We start from the raw sequence: 21,207 nt of genomic DNA, 5'->3' as shown, positions 1-21,207 counted from the left end.
GGCTTGGTTCCCAAAGAACACTATACGAAATCGATTTAAATGAGTAAATAACACTATTTCACTCCATAACACTTAATTATTAGACAATTTTAATGAGATAAACCTTGATTAGAAATCTTAAAACTAGCGTTTTGAGCAGCTCGCGGTTGCTCACGAGCCGATCTGAATGAGAGTCGCCGGTCGGAATGAAAGTCGCGAGCATGCGAGGTCGCGAGCGTTGAGGCCGCGGGCTCCGAGGTTCCACTATATAGCTAGTTACATCATACCTTGGCTACCAAAGACATTGATGTAATACACTCAAGTTTTTAAAAACAGCATTTAAAAAAAAAAAAAAAAGGAAATCATTAAATTAAAAACTGTACATATTTTATATAAAAAATAATTTGATCATGACAGGAAATAAGACAAGAAAATACTGAATCAGTCTCAGGCTTTTATTTGGGACACCACCCATCAACCTCTGGCCTGGTTTGGGAGTCTGCATCATCTGTCTTTGGTTTGGGAGTCTGCCATACTGGTCTCGGGCTTGAACTTGTTTTGGGAGGGTTCCTTTCCGGCCCCTGGCTTGTTTTGGGAGTCTGCCTCTTTGGCCTAATTTTCTGGCTTGAAAAGCCGCCAGAACGGCCTCAGGCTTGGTTTGGGAGGCTGCTTCGTCATCGTCAGATTTTTAAAGTTGCCTTGTTGTCCTCGGACTTGGGACTGGTTTGGCAGTGTGCCGTGTCAGTCGTGGTCCTGGTTTTTGAGGCCGCCTTCTCAGCTGAGGTGCCTCGTTGGCCTCGGATTTACACACATCCTGAGGCATTGTAGCAGCCCAGAAAAATGTCTGCAGCTGTATTAATTATTTTTGTCAACTTTTTAAAACCACTATTTCCATCAGGTTCTGTAGGATTGGGTCCCAAGTTGATCACATAATGAAGTTCAAAATGCTGGTACACAAGTTGTTGTGGCATGTAGATGGTAATTTGATGAGCCTTTGCAATATTCATTGTTTCCTTTTCTGCAGAAGAGTGTTTATCTCAAAAAGTTTAGATCAGTGGAAAAATGACTCTGTCACAATCACCCTAAATATAGGTCTATTGTTTGTACTGTTAATAGTTAAAAATTCAGGGCCTCTTGGGCCTCAGGCTTAGGAGTGGCTTCTGAGGCCATTTGGTTGGCAGTAGGCATGGTTTTGGAAGTCTGCCAAGTCTGCCTCAGCCCTGGGATTGGCTTGGGAAACCTGATTCATCGGCCTTAGGCTTGTGTATGACTTGGAATTCTGCTTCCTCACCCCAAGCTTGGCAGGAGAGGGAGCCACTTTGGCATATGGCCAACTGCATATGACTAGCATGCGCCCTATAGAACTTTCTGTATCTTCTGAACCCTGCTGCAACACCACCATACACAGATGAGGACATTTTAACTCACAGATTTTCAGTTCAGAAGATCTCTGGGCTTTTATAGTCACTTACACCATGTTCACAGAAACAAGTGTTGGTTAATTTTTCAAATTTCCGGTAAAAGGACTGCAGAAGAAGAATGCTGTAATTCAACAATTTATGGTTCAGAAGATCAGACGAGGGTCAGCTGTATCAGTAACATTCATATTCAGAAACAATATTTAATATATGAATTTCAGGTAAGAGCACACTACAGCCCTGGTTGCAGGCAAATGTTGAGTAAAAAGAAAGATATGAAATTATGTATGGAGATTTACTCATTCAACAACCATTGCTTGTTGCCACAGGATTCTGTGTACAGCATTCAGGAATTTCCAGTTTTCTAGTTGTGCACTTCTGCAGTCAGTACAGTGGAACCTCGGAGCTCGCGAGGGTTAGGGACCAAGACCGGTCGCGAGTTCCGAATTTTCGCGACCTTTTGATACGCCCCTTCCAACCCAGTAAAAACCCAAAGAACACTATACGAAATAGATTTAAATGAGTAAATAACACTATTTCACTCCATAACACTTAATTATTAAACAATTTTAATGAGATAAACCTTGATTAGAAATGTTAAAAGTAGCGTTTTGAGCAGCTCGCGGTTGCTCACGAGCCGATCTGAATGAGAGTCGCCGGTCGGAATGAAAGTCGCGAGCATGCGAGGTCGCGAGCGTTGAGGCCGCGGGCTCCAAAGTTCCACTGTATAGCTAGTTACATCATACCTTGGCTACCAAAGACATTGATGTAATACACTCAAGTTTTTAGAAACAGCATTTAAAAAAAAAAAAAAGGAAATCATTAAATTAAAAACTGTACATATTTTATATAAAAAATAATTTAATCATGACAGGAAATAAGACAAGAAAATACTGAATCAGTCTCAGGCTTTTATTTGGGACACCACCCATCAACCTCTGGCCTGGTTTGGGAGTCTGCATCATCTGTCTTTGGTTTGGGAGTCTGCCATACTGGTCTCGGGCTTGAACTTGTTTTGGGAGGGTTCCTTCCCGGCCCCTGGCTTGTTTTTGGAGTCTGCCTCTTTGGCCTAATTTTCTGGCTTGAAAAGCCGCCAGAACGGCCTCAGGCTTGGTTTGGGAGGCTGCTTCGTCATCGTCAGATTTTTAAAGTTGCCTTGTTGTCCTCGGACTTGGGAGTGGTTTGGCAGTGTGCCGTGTCAGTCGTGGTCCTGGTTTTTTAGGCCGCCTTCTCAGCTTAGGTGCCTCGTTGGCCTCGGATTTACAGCAAAAAAAAACTGCGTATCATCCTGAAGACATTGCAGCAGCCCAGAAAAATGTCTGCAGCTGTATTAAATATTTTTGTCAACTTTTTAAAACCACTATCTTCATCAGTGTCTGTAGGATTGGGTCCCAGGTTGATCACATAATGAGGTTCAAAATGCTGGTACACAAGTCGTTGTGGCATGTAGATGGTAATTTGATGAGCCTTTGCAATATTCATTGTTTCTGTCAGCTGTTCAGGTTTTAGGATCCAAGGCGGATGCGAAGAAAGCGGGGCCAGAAAAGCGAGCGTGCAGAGCCGATTCAGGAAACCGAAGTGCACGGAGCACAAGGATGCCGAGCCGAAGTCGGAGTGCGTTGAGCGCGAGCAGAGCCGAGCTGGGAACCGGAGCGCGTTGAGCGTAAGCAGCGCCGAGCTGGAAGTCAACGAGTGTTGCGCGTGAGCAGAGCCGAGCCGAGCCGGGCCGGGAACCAGAGCGCGTTGAACGTGATCAGAGCAGAGCCGGGAACCGGAGCACGTTCAGTGCGAGCAGAGCAGAGCCGTAACGCTGAGGGGAGAGTCTGGAAAACAGGCCCAGTTGGGAAGCCGGAGGACCGAATAGTCCAACGGAAACAGGTCAGTAACAGAAAGATTCGAATTTTAATGAACAAATATGCTGGAGAGTAAGCACGGTAAGCCTAAAGACAATCTGGCCCCGATTGGAGGATTCTGGCATCCTTATATGTGTTAGAAAGATAGAAGGGTTGGAAGGGGGCAGTTCCTCTGTGATGGAGGCGGCAATGTCGGAAGTGTTCAAGCGGGGTGACAGTACCCCCCCCCCCCCAAAAGGACCCAAGGAACGTTCCTCAGGACCATAGCCCTCCCAGTCCACAAGGAACTGGAGGCCCCTACCACGGCGACGGGAGCGGAGTAGGCGACATACAGTGTACGCAGGACTCCCATTAATGACCCGGGCAGGCTGAAGGGGTCTGGTGGAGGGCACTAAGGAGCAGGCTTGGACGGGTTGAACCCTGGACACATGAAACGGAGGGTGGACCTGGAGTGCTCTGGGAAGCATGAGTCGGAGGGCTACGGGATTGTTTGGGAGTCTGCCTCTTTGGCATAATTTTCTGGCTTGAAAAGCCGCCAAAATTTTATGTAGTATCCATATCGATAGAAGAGTGTTTATCTCAATTTGTCTTAAAAGTCGGATATGGACTGACTCCTTAACAACCACTGATTCTACTTAGTAAGTGCTTGTACCGTTAATAGAATAAATTTAAGGGGAACATGAAGAAAATGCACCATTTCCGTGTAGCGACACGTCCCCCAACCGCTAGATGGCGATACGGCACCATAATTTTAACCCCTACTTTCTGTAGGAGAAAAAAAAGAGGAACGGAAAGATTCAAAGATGGCGTCCTGCTAAAGTTCGCAGAGCTCTAGGGACATTCTGGAACACAACACGAAAAACACTTATCGTGGCTTAAATAACCAAAGTCAGTAAACACATGAATAATAAAGCATGCGTTGTGTGCGTTTATTATTAAAAGAAACTCCACACGATGGTACAATCGTCATATGATTTACTTCTTCCTCTCTGTATTGAAACAATCGACAGACAATAAAGAGAGAATCTCTGGTGTAGCTGTGCCTCTCATAGCGATCGCATTCCGCTAAGAGAGTGCGCACAGAAATGACGTCATCTCTACTGTCGGGCTTACACGTGACAAATCTTGTATGACAGCACTTCATATTATGCCTGTAACCACATGACCGTGTATCACTAATGAAATCTCTCCTAATACAACTTTCAAAATAAACAAAGTATATAATACACACCTTAATGCCACTGGTTAATCGTAATTCTAATCATCTAGTGTGACACCATCACCATCACAGATATAAAATGATATATGAAAGAGATATGAAAGATATGAAATGATGTATGGAGATTTACTCATTCAACAACCAGTGCATGTTGCCACAGGATTCTGTGTACAGCATTCAGGAATTTCCAGTTTTCAGTTGTGCACTTCTGCAATCAGTAGCTTGTTGCATCATACCTGTATGGTATACCTGTGTTTCGTCGTGGCCAATGGTAAAAGCTCCAGTGTTGTAGTATCAGAAGGGAGACCTTCACACTGTCAATTTGACAGAGTTTTCAGGATCAAAGCCACTTCTTGGCTCTTCAGCACCCTGTTCTGGTATGAATAAAGGAATTGTAGAAGATTCAAGGCTTCTGTTAAAAATTTCTAGCTGCCACATTTTTATTAAGAAAATAAGGCAGGAGATTTATTGAACATGTAATTTTTTAAAATTAATTAATTTTTTATTATTATTATTTTATCCTGCCACAAATTTTGGCATTTGGCTGCTGAACTTTGCATTGGTGAAGCCATAGAACAAACAAAAGGGGTTTAAAGTCTGATCTATCATTCCCAGGCCATTAACCCTGCTGGAATTTCCCCTCTGCTTTTTTACACTGGATGCCATGGACATCAATGCTGTGAACGCACTCTCATATGAGGACTTTTTGGAAATATTCGGGAACGTGATTGAGAAATGTCCTATCATTCCAGCTGCGATATGGATCCATCGTCCTTTCAAAAGCCTAGCAGACATCGAAGCTCACATCTCTGACTTGATCGACAGTCTGCCTGAATCAGGTATAGTGGTGGATCATATGCAGAAAAGGTTTCCTTTAAAATAGAAATCTGACAGTCAACTTTGCAGGAGGTGGAAAAAGTAGGCTAATGATACTGGAAGTATCACTGAAGCTCCAGGTGTCTGTCCTGAACTTGGGTTAATGTGGGTTTGCATGTTTATCTCATGTTCACGTTTTTTCGTTCTTTTCTGCATTGATAAATTTGCATGTTTTGAACCTAAATTGTAAAGATAATGCAAACCCCTGCACAAGTTATTTGGAACTGTGCATTCAGTTTATGCAGTGGGGAGTCAGAGCTGAAGGCCTGGTTGTTAATGAGATTTTGGTGACACACAGGTAAAGTAGTGTACTCGAATACTGCCCCCCCCCCCCCAGCTCTGACTGTCTTTAGCCCTGTGCCCCAGGTAAGGAGGGAATCCTGCGGTGCCACCCGGACCTGGCGGGCAGGGAGCTGCAGAGCGGTGCGTTAACCCGGGATTCGCAGGAGGAGCAGCACGCGGCTGGATTTACCGACCTGCGGCCCGAGGAGGTGTCGCACATGCGCAGCCTCAACTCTGAGTACAAACAGCGCTTTGGCTTCCCTTTCATCATCTGCGCGCGCCTGAGCGCCAAGCGCGACATAACGCGCGAGCTGCAGCGCCGCCTCGGCGACGGCCGCGAGGCGGAAAGAGCGCGTGCCATCGGAGAGGTGAAGAAGATATGTGCACTGCGACTGCGCAACCTTGTGCTCTCTGACCCCCCGAACAAGCTCTGACCTCACGTCACGGGGCAGTGCATGAACTCCACGTACGCGATCACGTCAGAAGCCGGGATAATTGATTTGGCGTTTGCATTGCATTGCAGAATTGAACACTATGCATAGTGCACTATGAAGAAAGTGTCAGGACAACGTGCATAGTGTCTTATAAAGGCATTATAACATGAAGTTAAATGTAATCACGCTTCATCATCAAAACTAAAGTCCGTGTTTCGAACAAATAAATGTTGCGTGTCTTGTTAATGATGCATCATTAGATAATTAATTACAAACAGCAAAATTACATCCTACCCCAATCTCCTGTCATGGAGAATATTTTCATCGAATGTCGTTGAATGATTTAAATGCCTAATGCCATCTTCACCAAAATCTGTTTATTGGTGTGTGTTAAGTTTCACAGAACATTGCAAAATAAAAATGCACGTGATCAGCATCAAATGCACTGATAATGTACAGCAGCCTGGTTCAAATATACAAAATAATGCAGAACATAACATGAGAACATATATAATATAACGTGAAAAAATATTTAGATAAATATACAGTTTTATACGGCAATCGCCTAGGAATAAATTAGACTAATATTTGCTTAAATGACCATTATCAGTATTTTGTCATTACAATATTCTATATGGAACTTTTGAAAGTTGAAATAAAAAGGCATTCTTAGGAAAATATAAAGTCGCTTACTGCCCTCTAGTGGCCAAAGCACAGACTGCAGGTCGCCTAATATCCAAGTACAGATTTAACCAGACAGAAATTCTTTACATCTTTACTAAAAATAATATCAGGGTTAGAAATGTATACAATATATATATTTCTTTTACCAATCAGTTTGTATTTAAATATAGAAGTAGGGGATGTGTGCATAAATGGCCTTCTCTGGAATATAACGATGTGTGGTCTAGTAAAAAAACACCTGGCAGAATAACGTCTACATCAAGTTATAAAATAAATTGGATATAATAAAAAAAATGATTTGGATTGTATTAGGCAGGCCGCCTAATCTGTATTTTCAAAGTTATAAAAATGCCACTGCTTGTAAGTTATACAAATAAAATAAATTCTTGTGAGTATTGCAGGCAGTGAATGAGAGGCTTGAATAACATTATTACAGATGTGCATCAACAGTTTAACACAAAAATCAGTTGAAATGCAATTGAACCAAAACTTGTAAATGTAGAATGCATCATCCATGACCTGTAGAGCTTCTTTATTGTTTATAATAAAAAATCCAGCTTGGTCTAACTTTAAAGAGCAACTAAAGCATAGGCCTAGAGTCCTCAAACTGGTGTAATAAATGCTTAACGGAAATGCACAGTGGACACACCAGTGCTTTTTCTTATATATTGTTTTTATAAAATCTGACTTTTAATTCTTGAGTGTAGTGAAGATGGAAAATGACTTGCAGCTTGAAAACATGGTCTACCACTAGGTCCAGTTCTGGGAATGTTTGGCAGCTGGTATCTGCTCAGGACTTTCAGTAAACAGATAAAATCTGCACCTCATTTTATTTTTTAATAAAGAACTTTTAGCTCGGATTAAATGGTGTGTCCAGTGCACTATTTTATAAGATACATTTTGGTCAGGAGAGACACTGAGGCTTTAACCTCATCTGTTTATATTTCAGAAATAAGGAATAATTAAATAATTAAAAATGGGGGGGGGGGGGTGTAGATAGCAGCCTATACATTTTATTTACAACTTATTTCCAGTCCAGGAGTTTTCAGGACATGCTCAGGCGGGGTCTCGCGCTACCAAGGGCTCGGGGCGAGAGCGTGGGGGCGACGGTGGAGCCGCGGGGCCGCCGCACGCGTCGTCGCGGAGGTCGCCGGACGTGACGGACGCATCCTGCTCGGGGTCACCGCCGCGCGCCTTCCGCTTGTCCTCCTCCTTCTTCCACTTCATGCGCCGGTTCTGGAACCAGATCTTGATGTGGCGCTCGGTGAGGCTGAGCGTGAGCGCGAGCTCGACGCGCCGCGGCCGCGAGATGTACTTGTTGAAGAGAAACTCCTTTTCCAGCTCGAGCAGCTGCGCGCGCGTGTAGGCCGTGCGCGTGCGCTTGTTCTCCTCGTGCTCCGCCGCGTAGGGACCTGCCGGAGACGCACTTTATTACAAACGAGTTTGTAATGATCAATGCACAGATTTTTATATTTTATTAATAAATATATTACAATATTTATAAACGCGAGCTCCGGTGCATGTGCACGAAAGAAAAAATGCAATCACAACCCAAATATATCCCATTTCTATAACATATTGTAATATATTACTTATAATAATATATAAAGAGAAAGAGAGCTGCGTGTGTGTGTGTTGCTCAAAATGTCCACCATTTGCCAAATTCCTATGTAATTCCCATTACTAACCAGATTAATTCTTCCTTCCTCAGATGCACCAGAGTCAATAACAATTTAATAATCTATACACCAACACTACGATGTTGGGAAGCTATAAAGCAACCTATAGATCAATCTGTGTCCCATCTATACAGTGCAATAAAATCACATTTACACACTTTTGGTCTTTGTCCTAAATGCACTGAACAATCAACACATTAGGTGTTTGCTCTTTTCATATTGCTCATGAGCTACAAAAAAGTGTGTTTAAGTTTTATGCCCAACCTTTAAAACTAACATGTCTACCTACACATTAGCTTTCTTTGTCTCTGGGGAAGTAGCTTTGACCTGGTATACAGTTAAAATAAATAAAACATACATAAGTGGACCAGAATTGATTTACAGAGTAATCGCTGGGTAAATATATACTTCATTTCAATGTAAAATAATTCAGAGCTTAAGAATAATGTTACCACTTCAATACCATAGAAGGGTTCAGTAACATACCCTTGTTCGAGGGTTTATTTATTAATTTTTATTAGCGCTGTTTATTTATTTTAATCAGTAGGGCTGGAAAACTGAACATACTTAAATACAGATTTAGGATTTATAAAATATTAAAGTCATTGTAGCTGATTGACTTTAGACACAGTGAAGCCGATTGTTTGTTATTATAATCTTACAACAACAATAATAACTATCAAATATTATATGTAGCATTAACCATAATGCCGCTAATAAGAGTTTTCTATTCTACATTATTAAGCGTAATTGCAAAAATAATGGACCCCTTGGCTTTGAGTCTATGGTTCGAACCCCTCTGGTCCCTGGAGAAGCCAACTTTTATTCACTCAAATGTGACTTAAAGAAAAGGAAAATGTTCTCTGAAGTCAAAAGGGAAAAAAGAAAGGCGCTGGATTAAATGATGAACCACTGCAAATGTCTTTTTCACAAGTGTCTAATACTGTTAAAATTTTACATTGCACAAGTGCAAAATATATATATATATGTGTATGTACACTATATATTTACAATTGATTATATGAAACAAGGTTTCATCAGTTAATCAAGCTTACGCAACTTGAAAACATTCGTAAATTATTTATTTTGTAAGCAGTTCCTTTTATAATGAAAGGTAATGCTTATAATAATAATAATTAGCAAACAGTATAAATAGTAAGTATATGATAAAGTATTTTTCAGTTTAATGGTCATTTGCGTGCTCAGAAAAGAATAGAATAGAATCCATTCTAAACTACGGGCAAAATGACATTTCACTCATATTGTTGTATTAAATCATACGAATCTAAATAGCTTTAAAAGAAAGTTTTACTTTGTCTGTACCCTTTAAGATGTATACGTTCTCTTCACAAGGCTCTTGAAACCTATCTATATACATACAGAAAAATATAAAATGCACAAGCGGATATTTCAGCGAAAGTTTTGCTTTGCTGTTTGCCATTTACTGAGTATTAAACAAGTGTATAAAATGATATAAGCAAGACTTCTACACAAAACGAGGGATGAGAAATGCACTCTGTTGTAGGTAAGTTTTAATGAAATAGCATTATTATTATTATTATTATTATTATCATTATTAGCATCATTATTATCAATATAAGTTCTGAATACAAAATATTGGTCGCACTATTCTTTTGAGCACTGAAATGTTTAATAATTATGCTTTTTAGGAAGCGCATGTAATTTATAATGTTTGAGAATTATTCGAAATAATTCTCAAAGGCCTTTGTGGTAGGCCATAACAAATGAAGTCATCCATTCCTGCCAAACTGAGGCCGACTCAAATATATCTAAAATTGCCCACGCAAGATAAAGGCTAAAAGGTCAGGTTAGTGTATTTAAACAATTCTTACAAAATTACAGATTCATACGAAGTCAACTTCAGGTTGCAGATACAGCTATAAAAACTGTAAAATACAAATCTGTGGATAAAGATTGTTGGGCAAAGTACACCCATTACCTGCCCATTGTCCTTTCCAAGCATGTGTGTGAGATTTTGTCGATTTCATCCACGGGAAAGGAAGATGGCACCTGTTTCGTTCAGAGCACAGGTCCAGAGAGTCTCCATACCCCGTAAATGTTTGAAGAGGCAGCTGTTGGGCTTGTGAGTGATGCAGGTGAGACACAGCCAGTTCTTCTCGTCCGGACACATAGGACGTGATATCAGGAAGATGGTTGTGTTGGTCCTGGGTGCCCAAAGCAGGAGAAGCGTAGACGGCTTGGGTCTGCCTGGTCATGTAAAGGCACGGTGGCGGGCTTGGGCTGAACTCCTCATTGTGTGGCCTCTGATAGGCACAGGAGTCCTTGTAAAGGTGACTGGCAGAGTAATAATGTTCTTCCCGATTCATGCCTGTAATGCACGGTGCGGGAAAAGCGTCCTGTCCCTGTGCGTTAGACTCCTGTGCCGTACCTGTGTGACTGGCGCCGCTTTAGGGCCTCTGGTAGGTGTGTCACCGGCATCATGTGACCCTGCTTCACCTTAGCCATTGGTGTCACTGTTTACACAAAGAGCTGACAACAAGTTTTCATTCGTGTCTCCTTCGGGGCTTGCCAATAATTGAACAGGACTGGCCCTGTTCAGATCAATGGCTTTAACAAACATCTCTGTTTGCCCATGACTTATCAAGGCTACACCTGCAGTCGTCTCGGGCGAGTGAAGAGACACAAAAGTGAAAGACAAAGAAAGAATCTTGCATCTGCTTCCTCTGAGACTGAGACCATAGTGTCTTGAACAGTTTAAATACTATAACAACTGTGCTGCAAAATTGGATGCGGTCTTGGATGAGATGTTTCTCAAAAATGGACTGTTATTATTCAGTCCAAATGGCTTCATCAAGACACGGTGGCTGAAGGAATCAAATGCGTGTGACACAGATTTAAAAACAAACCACAGTCTGCAAACAGAGAAATTAAATCATGGTGAGTTGCCCAGCATTAAGTTCACATCAATATCTTAGTGTTCATTAATGTCCAGCAGGGATTTTTGTTGCTGCTATGAGAAAACCAAACCCAGCTTCAAGAAAAATCTAGTCATGAGTCACAAGACCTGCTTCACACGCTCACGGCAACGGTTGAGATTTACAAAATGTCACATCAAATGGCCCATTTAACTTTAACTCTCATGCACGGTCTGTTATGGACACCAGCAACAATCACCAGAACACATTTTCCTCTCTAACTGTTGCCCCACGTCCCTCTGAGTTTACCTACCATTAGGCACGCCTGCTGTCGGTCCATTAAACTAAAGTCCTCGTGGTTAAATAAAACCAAGATGTTCGAAGTAAACCAATTATCATGGAGTGTGACAAAGTACTCAATTAACACTGAGATGTACATTGGGATGGACACTGAGCAACCACATATCACCAACACAGAGAGAAAGTTGTCCTAAAACATCGCTCTTGACACAATCCTGGTCCTGGAGCACCACTGGCTCATTTGGTTTGGTGTTGGAGTTCTTTCCTCCTCTGATTCACTCAGTTTCATTTGGTTCAGGTTTGTAGAGAAGAGACAGTTAAACCATCAAAAGGTTTTCAGGGCGAAAGTTCTCCAAGATTAGAATGGACATGATTGTCATTGGAAAAATTGCCATTACAGAGAAATACATACAATCCACTTCATCATATATTTTTCTACATTGAGTAATGTTTCATTTCACATAGTAAATATGCAACATGTGCAAAATGAAAGTGTATTTACATGTACATGGAGAAATGATAAACTAACGTACTGTAACCTTGCATTTGTCACAAGAATTGTGCACATTTCTTTCTGTAACTTATTAAATCACATGCCTATTTTTTTAAACAATTTTTTTTTTCAAGACCCAATTAAAATTAAGCAGTTTCCTTCCCCTCAGGTGAAAAAGCTTAGCAGCAGTATCTGAAGCAGCAGTGGAGATGACAGTGTCGATGAGCACTCCTGGCCCGATTTACCAACCATAATATTCAGTTCTAAATGCTTGGAAGTAAATAACATGATGTGCAAATGATGTATCCCAAACCCCATGAAGATTTTTCCAATTCACAGATCAACATCCAAGCTGTGAAAATGTGCAGATGTAAACCATTAGCTAGCTCAGTGAGGAAGATTAGAGAGCTTTTGTAGGAAGCTATGCTCTCTTTGCTCGAAAACTAGAACGTGTATAAATTCTTACAAGCTAGTTAGAGAACATCACAAATAATAAACTACTGAAAATATCCTGCAGCTTCTGGTTACATTATCGTAATTAAGCTAACATATGTTCCTCGTTGGGGTGGTGTTCACTTCAGCACAATTCACTCGGTTAGTTAACATCATTCTTCAATAACACATTCCTCAGATATAAAACATGTTCAGATTAGTTGTGTCAATTGAATATACTTGATTTCTCGATTACTTTTTAATTGTTTACTCAAGTCAGGCATTACTGCTACAGCAAAAACTTTACAAATAGAGCTTTTTTTTTTACACTGAGCTTTTATTATTGACTATTATTACACTCTAATAAGTCACTGATTTGTCCAACACATGCTTCATCTCAACCTGTTTATATTTTTATATCATTTTATATCATTTCCTCTCTAAATCAAAGGATTATCTCTAACACCACATAGCAAAACAAGCCGACTTTGCATATGGAATGAAGAACAATTTTTCTTTTTTAGTTTATATATTTATTACGTTAAGTATTTCTGTTATTTGTAGAATAATTTGTGTACAAATGGTATTATTTAAACAAACATTTTCATGATGAAATGACAAGTTTACTAGCCAGGTTGTCTTATTCACTAGCTATACTAGCCAATAAATTGAATCCATTCAGAACTTGAACTCATAGAAATGAATGCATAAAACTGAACATTTTCTTGTCACTATTAACACGGTATGTTGAGTACCATTAGAACTAATGCATACAGTGTATGTTTTACTATACAGCTTTACAGGTATATCAGAGTTTCTTAATTTATTTTAAATATAAGCGATATATAGTAATGCTACAAAAGATTGATCTTTTATTGTGCCTCCCCAGTCACAAGGTTTATTGTAATTTTTTCCATCATATCATATTTATGTTAAAGATCATTGTGAGTGCCATTTTTTTCCCACTTAATCCCTAATATACGTTTCAAGATGGTATGAGCATCAACTTGAGGGTAAAATAATGTCATTCCTGAAGTGTTTTTTATTTCATTTTATTTTACATATATCTCCAGTGGGATACTTAAAGTCTCAGAGTACTAGTGAAAATGCTTCATGCTTCTTTTCCAATTCATCAAAGGTTTTCATTACATATGGTATCAGGAATAGCTTAAGGGAGTAGAATCTCCTAAAAAAAAAAAAAAAGGTTACATGAAGTTTTTGAGTAATTAGTCTATCCCTGTTTTGCTTGGATGACAGTGTTCAGTCATGTTGGTAAAGACTCGACAAGGTTCTGCAAAACCTGATGATTCGTCTGAGATTAAACCAATGCTTCAATGCAAGAGTTCAGACTGACAGGAGACAAAATCATAATATATTACACCCTTGCTTACATTTAAATATGGCTGTAGAATTAACATTGAAAATTGAAGAGTCAGGATGTTTTACTGTTGCTTTTTTTTTTACTGTTTATTCTATTATTAAAATGTGGTCTCAGATTTTTGGACCCCAGTGTAAATCTTAGAGCTCAGCATTAAATTAAGATGTATGCGGAAGCATAAACCTACATATTATACAGTGAACTTTGACTTTTGACACTAAACAACCAACGGAGGAAAATAAAATATATAGTAAATGTTTTAAGTTTGAACCTGTTTGTGTCTGTCCTGTACTCAGAACATCTGTGATACAATGCTGTGTTTGCCTGCACCTCTTCAAACGCTATAATGGCACTTTTTCATATCTTAAACGAAGCTCTCGATCTCGTGCCATAAAAGTACGAGCAAACCCATTCCTCTCACGTCGGCCGCATGCAGCACAGCTTAATGGTGTTTATATATGACTTTTGTTTGAAAGGGAAGGAAATAGTTAACCGCGGTGATTACGCCAATGCTGCACGCTCACAATGAGGTTTATGAAGCGTGAGATAGACGGCGCGGTTTGATGGCACATCTACGGACGTTATGAGAGCCTTAATGGTCTTAAGTGATATGGAGTGGAGCGTTGCCCAGTCAGCGATGAAAATGCAAAATTTTAAAAAGCACTGCTAGGTGAGCTCAGGTGGTGATTAAAAAGCTTTTACAGAAAAAGAAAAGGATAAGTCGTGCAACCGTTTACAACAGGGTGGGTTCGGGGTCGGGGTACGGGTGATATATCAGGTAATATGGCACATAAAAGCCAGAAGCAGAAACAATCGAGATGATTACGTTTCTGACTAAATGTTAATATAAAAGGTATCACTATTGTCATGTGTAAAGTATTTTTAAAAGCTTGATTAGAAATCAAATGAAATGCAGCTCTTCAGTGTGCTCATGGAAAAGTCAGTGTATGAACAAGATGGTGTAAGAAGAGCTCGGAGCTCTACAATGAACCTGAATGCTGAGTAAAGCGTTATCCTGTACTTTCAGGAAAAAAATTTGGATTTTCTTGTCTTCTCCTAATGTGTAAACATTTTGGACTTTGTGCCTAGAAATCAACTTCACAAATGTATAAATTTGTTTCCACATACAGCATTTTGTACACATAGAAAGGAAAAGGATACCATTCCTAGTAGTACAGTGGTTAAAGCTTTCGAATAGAATAGACGGTCATGTGCTCCACTGTATAAATAAAACATTTATTAAAATATGTCGCTCTGGATAAAGGCACCTGCCAAATGGCATAAATGTAAATCCCAGTGACAAGTAAGGGTTATGGTTGCATCTTATATTCCACAAAACAATAAATACCAAGAAGCATTTTCTGGAATTTTCCACTGTGAGATCCAGAAAATAAAGATAAATCAACTGCAGCTGCATGAGATGTACATATTGTCAAAACGCATTAGTTAGTAGAACCTAACTGGTGGATAATATGTAGGTAATAACTTTTTTCCATGTTGCTTTGGCTTGATTGTAACTTGCTGAACAACAAGCTAAATATGCTAGCTAATGTTATTTAAAGGGGAAAATATGACTGAGGGTGGCTTCCTGTAGCAAATCAGAGTTTTTATACAAAAAATTTGGGCACAATTCTTTCACAAGTTAACATGATATTTGACAGCTACATTATGATTGAGGCTTGTATTAGCTAGTGGCAAATAACAACTAATGACGATTTCTCTGTAAAATTAGCTCACATGTGAGCACTGAAATCCTGTGTTTTATATTCATCACTTGTGATTTCAAAATATATCGTTTCACTTATATTAGTCAAACAAAGCTGCATTTAGGTGTTTTTTCTATTTAGGAAAGAACCTGATTGAAGCTTTTGAGATGATGTGAAAGAAAACTTGTTTGTCTACAGTCAGTAATATTGTCAGACTTTAGGTTAAAGAAATCAATTTAATTAGCTGTGGCAAAATGCTAACCCAATCTCACTTCATCAAAGAAAAAAACAAATAATTTTTATTTCTCATTTGGTTTATTTGAAACCAGGTCATTATGTACAAAAGCTGTTTTTGATCTATAATAAATACGATTCACTTTGGGATGTTGGGGTCATTTTAAGGGCAAATGATAAACTCCACTTTTTTGTAAAGTAACACATCTTATAGCATCAGTGTCAAAGTACAAAAAATGTCATATAACTCGTACATATACATAAACACTTTTAAACAAGATCACATAATTGTCTTAGAACAAACATTTGGCTGTAGATTTTATCCACCACAGATGCAAAAATGTACACCACTGATTTTGTAATAAATCTGTACAAAATTAATATAAGCAGTTCAGAAAGCTTAAAGATGGTTAGAAGGGCAATACTAGGCATGCAAAAGTATTGTATGCATTATTATATCATGTTTACAAATGGAGATGCAAACTATTTCCACTTGTAAAAACCTTAACACTACATAGCCATTTTTGTTACTTGAAATAATGAATGATTTATTTTATGTAGAAGAAACTTTTTAACCTGCTCATTTTTAAGACAATAAGAAAAATGGGAGGCTGGCGAGTGAACATACATACATACATATACATGCCTAATCCATGTCAGAGCGAGGCGATAAAACCTGCTTACCCAGTGGCGACGAACGAAAGCCTGCGCAAACAGTGCTGAACTGAGTGTAACGCAAAAGGAATGATAATGACATTTCGATTGAATTCAAAGTCGTCCATGGAAGAAACATAACCGCATCATAAATCATGCCTTTTGACAGAGGGTGCAAAATTTGCAAAAGAGAAAGCAAATAAAATATGAGCGGACTGGAGGAGCCTCGGCCTGGTCGTCTGTTTGTTGACCAGCGTAGCTTGTTTAAAACACTGGATTGCCTGAGAGACTTTGGTGATTGACTCATGATTTGAAATTAAATAAGAGTGCAAGTGTGTTAGTTATTCGGATTTAGGAAAGTGAAAGAAAGTGGCCGTGTAAAACTAGCTGACGTTTAAAGCTTTTTTCTGCTCCAGTGCTGGGAATTGAACTCAAAACATTCTGGTCAGAACCCTAACTGCTCTATTATAAATATCAGAGTCTTTGTACTGAATTATTTATATATGTTTATGTGGTGAAGCAGGGTTTCATCTGCCTAAACATACGACTTCACGATACACTCTGTGAAAAGTTTCAGTTTTAGAAAACTTTCTTCTCACAAGTTCTTCTGTTTCCTCTCAGAGGAACTCCTTTATGACCACCTCACTAATATTGGTTATTGGTTATGCACTTTTGCCTCCAAAACAGTACTGAACCATCGAGCATTAACAGCTTCTTTAGATTCTTATCCAATCATCTTTGAGTGTGATTATTTAAAACATGAATTATTAGTAAGTGGAGGCACACACACTATAGAACTGTTATATTTGCACTAAAGATATGCACCTGTGCACTTTAAATAGTGTCCTCAAAATAATCTTTTTCCCTGTGAAAGTCTAAGTATATAGCTGAAAGGAAAATAAAAGCCTACCTGACTTGACCTGAATTAAAGGTTCTTTCTCATACCGTCTCTGGGGATTTTTCCCTCGCTATGGTTGACTCTGGAATAAATGTATAGGGCCTTATATATTAATTTAAAACGTACAATCTTTAATATACTTATATTTCACATCTGTTTATTTTCATAAACCTGTTTTGTAGCAGTGTCCATTGTTAAAAGCGCTATATCAATAAAACGTTTCCTATTGAAGGAATCCAAAAGCACATATTTGTAACAAAATCCCATTTTTATTTGCTTTGTCAATTAAACTTTTACACATTAAATATACTCCAGAAAAAAAGAAACACACAAAAAGTAGTACAAAATGCAAAATATAAATTTTAGCATCACTGATGCGTAACAGTGGATTTAGCCAGTTTAACAGTACTGATGCAACCCGTGCTGCTCGAACAAAACAGTGTGTACTATATTTATTATAAGATCTTATCATATTGCTCAAGTATATCACATTCAATTAAATAAAGACTAGCTGAGAGTGTAAAAAAAAAATCTGCAGATACACCTGGCAGAGCAAACAACAATTCAGTCAGGCGACGACTTCGGGCTGATTTGTTATTCTGCATCTGTAAACATGTGCAGGCGTCAATCTGCAGACATTCCCATTTGCCAAGAGATTTGCTAAAGTGTGGGCACAAGGAGTCCACAGCTCCGAACATAGAAATACAGAAAATAAACCAAAAGACCTGGAAAGTATCTGAGCCTTGGTCGCTTCTGAGCCTTAGTCATGGGTATGATCAAATGTATCTGTGAATTATTAATTAAGTTGATTAGAACAAAAGTAACTTCTTTAAGAATAAGGGAGATGTGCAGACCTGCAGTAACTACAGGGAAATAAAGTTAATTAGTTACACCATGAATTTATGGGAAAGAGTAGTGGAAGCCAGGCTGAGAGAAGAGGTGACCATCTGTGAGTATGGTTTCATGCCACAGTATGGTTTCATGCCGAGGAAGAGCTCTACAGACGCATTATTTGCTTTGCGAATTTTGATAACATTTAGAGAAGGTCAGAGGGAGCTGCATTGTGTGTTTGTGGATTTAGAGAAAGCGTACGACAGGGTGGAGAGAGGAGTTTTGGTATTGTATGAGGAAATCCGGTGTGGCAGAAAAGTATGTGAGGGTGGTGCAGGACATGTATGAGGACAGTGTGACAGCAGTGAAGTGTGCAGTAGGAATAACTGACTGGTTCAAGGTGGAGGAGGGACTGCATCAGGGATCGACACTAAGCCCTTTCCTGTTTTCAGTGGTGATGGACAGGTTGATGGACGAGGTCAGACAGGAGTCTCCTGTGATGGACTATGATGTTTGCGGATGATATTGTGATTTGTGGTGAGAGTAGGGAGCAGGTTAAGAAGAGCCTGGAGAGGTGGAGGTACACACTGGAGAGAAGGGGAATGAAAGTCAGTAGGAGTAAGAGTACATGTGTGTGAATGAGAGGGAGGGGAGTGGAGTGTTGCGGTTGCAGGGAGAAGAGGTGGAGAAGGTGAAGGAGTTCAGGTTCCTGGGATCAACAATGCAAAGTAATGGAGAGTGTGTTAGAGAAGTGAAGAAAAGATGTGGATGTGGTGAGTAAAGACATGCAGGTAGTTGGTTTGAAAGAGGCAGATGTAGAGGACAGGGGGGTATGGAGACGGATGATCCGCTGTGGTGACCCCTAATGGAAGAATCTGAAACAAGAAGAAGAGGATTAGAACAAAAGCAATGGCACCTTAATAACAGGAGAAGGCATTAGAATGTGTCTGTTGCACTGCAGTGGCTAAGCTGCATTACTAGATTACGCAAACAGGGAGATCTTTATTTTCTTATCTTCCTTAAATAGAGGTGTTCTGGGTGACACTAAATCACCTTTGCGTTTGGTGAACATGTAATCTACAGGAGAGAATAAAGAGTAGCAGTGAGACTGAAACTTTTGAGAACATAGCAGAATCTTTTTGTTCATTTTCCTGATGTTGTGTTGGGCCAAACCAAACTAACTAATACATTAATAAACCATTACACCAATAAACCAAAAAAACAACAACAATGAAACCCTCCTGTTTCTCGTGCATAATATAAATCAGCCCTTAAAGAGAGATTTTATTTTGTAGAAAAATTAGTGCATCATTTTTGAGACCTGTCAGTAGACCTTTTAGTTGCGAGGCATTCTCCGATAGGTGAACGGGAACGAGTTCTTTTAGTTCGGCTAGCCTGATGAGGGGTGTGGCCTGAGGATTCTAATTCACTCGTAGATGAAGACTTTGAAGACTGGGAATGAGAGTGACGACTCTCTCTTTTGTGTTTGGTGGCTTTTCTATAGCCGTCTTGTCGATCAGCAGAACGGTCACGTGACCCTCGGCCTCCTTCTTCCCTGCTGTCCTCGGCACCTCTCGTCGCAGGTGAGCGGCCCCCAGACTGGTGCTCGGAAGCACACAAGCGCAGGGTGTTTACCAGAAAGCGTTTGTTTGTGCTTTGCAGAGGACACTTCATCCTGAAGACACAAAGCAAATTCATTTGACGAGAACTGCAGAGAAATCTAATTCATTCAGGATTACAATGAGAGCGGAACTTACCACCCGGCTGGACCCATAGTCTCTGCACGCACTCTGCCTCTATTGGCCTCCTTGAGCAGCTCCTCCACTGCACGTCTGTAATGCAGAAATTACAACTCCATTTTTAAAAACCGAAGACTGCAAGAACAAGATTTTGCACAGTGTAGCGGGCCACAGGCCAATCAAATCTGTTTCTTCTTAAGTAGTGTTTGTAAATGTTTTACTTTTCTATAAATGTAAAAAGATGGATGAATGGATAGTAAATCATTCATAATAATAAACACCTGGATGGAAACCTAAACATTATAATTCACTGATGGAGGGTCAGACACGATGGATGAATGGATATAATAATAAACAGCTGGATGGAAATCTAGATATTATAATTAGCTACTGGAGAGTCAGGCATGGTGGGTGTATGTGTGTGTATTATATACTGTGTGTGTGTGTGTGTGTGTGTGTGTGTGTGTGTATATATATATATATATATATATATATATATATATATATACACACACACACACACACACACACACACATTTATATATGTGTATGTGTGTGTGTGTGTGTGTGTGTGTGTGTGTGTGTGTGTGTATATATGTGTGTGTGTGTGTGTGTATGTATTTATATAATACACAGTATATATACATATATATATATAAGTAATAATACATTAATTAATGTGATATTCTGCCCAAGGAGTGGGTCACCATAATTATACATGAGATTGTTCTATTAAACCCATTTGCATATGCAAATTATATTAATGCATTATTGCATTATTTGTGTATTAAAATGTATTTTATTTTATTTTTATGCATGTATTAGAAAGCATTTTTTATGATACAAGTAAGTAAAATAGATAATAGAAATGTAATAATGATATGAGAATACTAATAATACTACTAATAATATTAATAATGAAGGTAAAAACGAGCTAGCTGGTCATCTAAACTGAACCTAGTATTAGAGTAGCAGATATTCCGAATCAAAAAACATTTACAGCAAATAAAGGTCACCTACTTTTCCAGCTCATCATTATCCACAGCCATTACACAAACAGACGCTCATGCAAATAACTTCGGCTGTTGTTAGCGATTCATTTTGCATTTGCAACCTGTTTTGGTTTTGTACTTTGAAGGACCCGATTAGGACCCAGCTCCTAACGTCTAACGAGTTTCCTGCTTCAATTATCAAAACTAATCACAAATTACGTTGGATTTT

At 39.3% G+C, this 21,207-nt stretch overlaps 3 protein-coding genes across 5 annotated transcripts; 1 reads left to right on the top strand and 2 right to left on the bottom strand.

Annotated features, from left to right (window-relative positions):
- The first annotated feature begins 4,694 nt into the window (after window positions 1-4,694).
- urad (ureidoimidazoline (2-oxo-4-hydroxy-4-carboxy-5-) decarboxylase) lies at window positions 4,695-7,039 on the top strand. Its single transcript, XM_083529754.1, has 3 exons — window positions 4,695-4,846; window positions 5,085-5,308; window positions 5,712-7,039. Exons 1-3 carry the CDS (start codon window positions 4,710-4,712, stop codon window positions 6,059-6,061), a joined length of 711 nt encoding a protein of 236 aa, XP_083385880.1. The 5' UTR covers window positions 4,695-4,709; the 3' UTR covers window positions 6,062-7,039.
- Window positions 7,040-7,800: 761 nt separating this feature from the next.
- On the bottom strand, window positions 7,801-10,822 carry pdx1 (pancreatic and duodenal homeobox 1). The gene is made up of 2 exons (XM_083529755.1): window positions 10,385-10,822; window positions 7,801-8,157 (listed from the first exon to the last, which is right to left on the bottom strand). The coding sequence occupies exons 1-2, from the start codon at window positions 10,770-10,772 to the stop codon at window positions 7,802-7,804; spliced, it is 744 nt and encodes a 247-aa protein (XP_083385881.1). The 5' UTR covers window positions 10,773-10,822; the 3' UTR covers window position 7,801.
- A 6,843-nt stretch (window positions 10,823-17,665) lies between these two features.
- On the bottom strand, window positions 17,666-21,152 carry LOC310719453 (uncharacterized protein). Of its 3 annotated transcripts, none has more exons than XM_083529196.1 (4): window positions 21,007-21,152; window positions 20,005-20,079; window positions 19,569-19,922; window positions 17,666-19,122 (listed from the first exon to the last, which is right to left on the bottom strand). In XM_083529196.1, the coding sequence occupies exons 1-4, from the start codon at window positions 21,033-21,035 to the stop codon at window positions 19,110-19,112; spliced, it is 471 nt and encodes a 156-aa protein (XP_083385322.1). In that variant the 5' UTR covers window positions 21,036-21,152; the 3' UTR covers window positions 17,666-19,109. The 3 variants fall into 3 exon arrangements, with proteins under 3 accessions (XP_083385322.1, XP_083385321.1, XP_083385323.1); XM_083529195.1 differs by having other exon boundaries at window positions 19,019-19,324; XM_083529197.1 differs by having other exon boundaries at window positions 19,019-19,122; window positions 19,581-19,922.
- Window positions 21,153-21,207: the final 55 nt, after the last annotated feature.

The sequence above is a fragment of the Silurus aristotelis genome, assembly GCF_946808225.1.
Source record: "Silurus aristotelis genome assembly, chromosome: 25".
In the NCBI taxonomy this organism is placed as follows: Eukaryota; Metazoa; Chordata; class Actinopteri; order Siluriformes; family Siluridae; genus Silurus; species Silurus aristotelis.
This window is presented reverse-complemented; position numbering and strand designations above follow the sequence as displayed.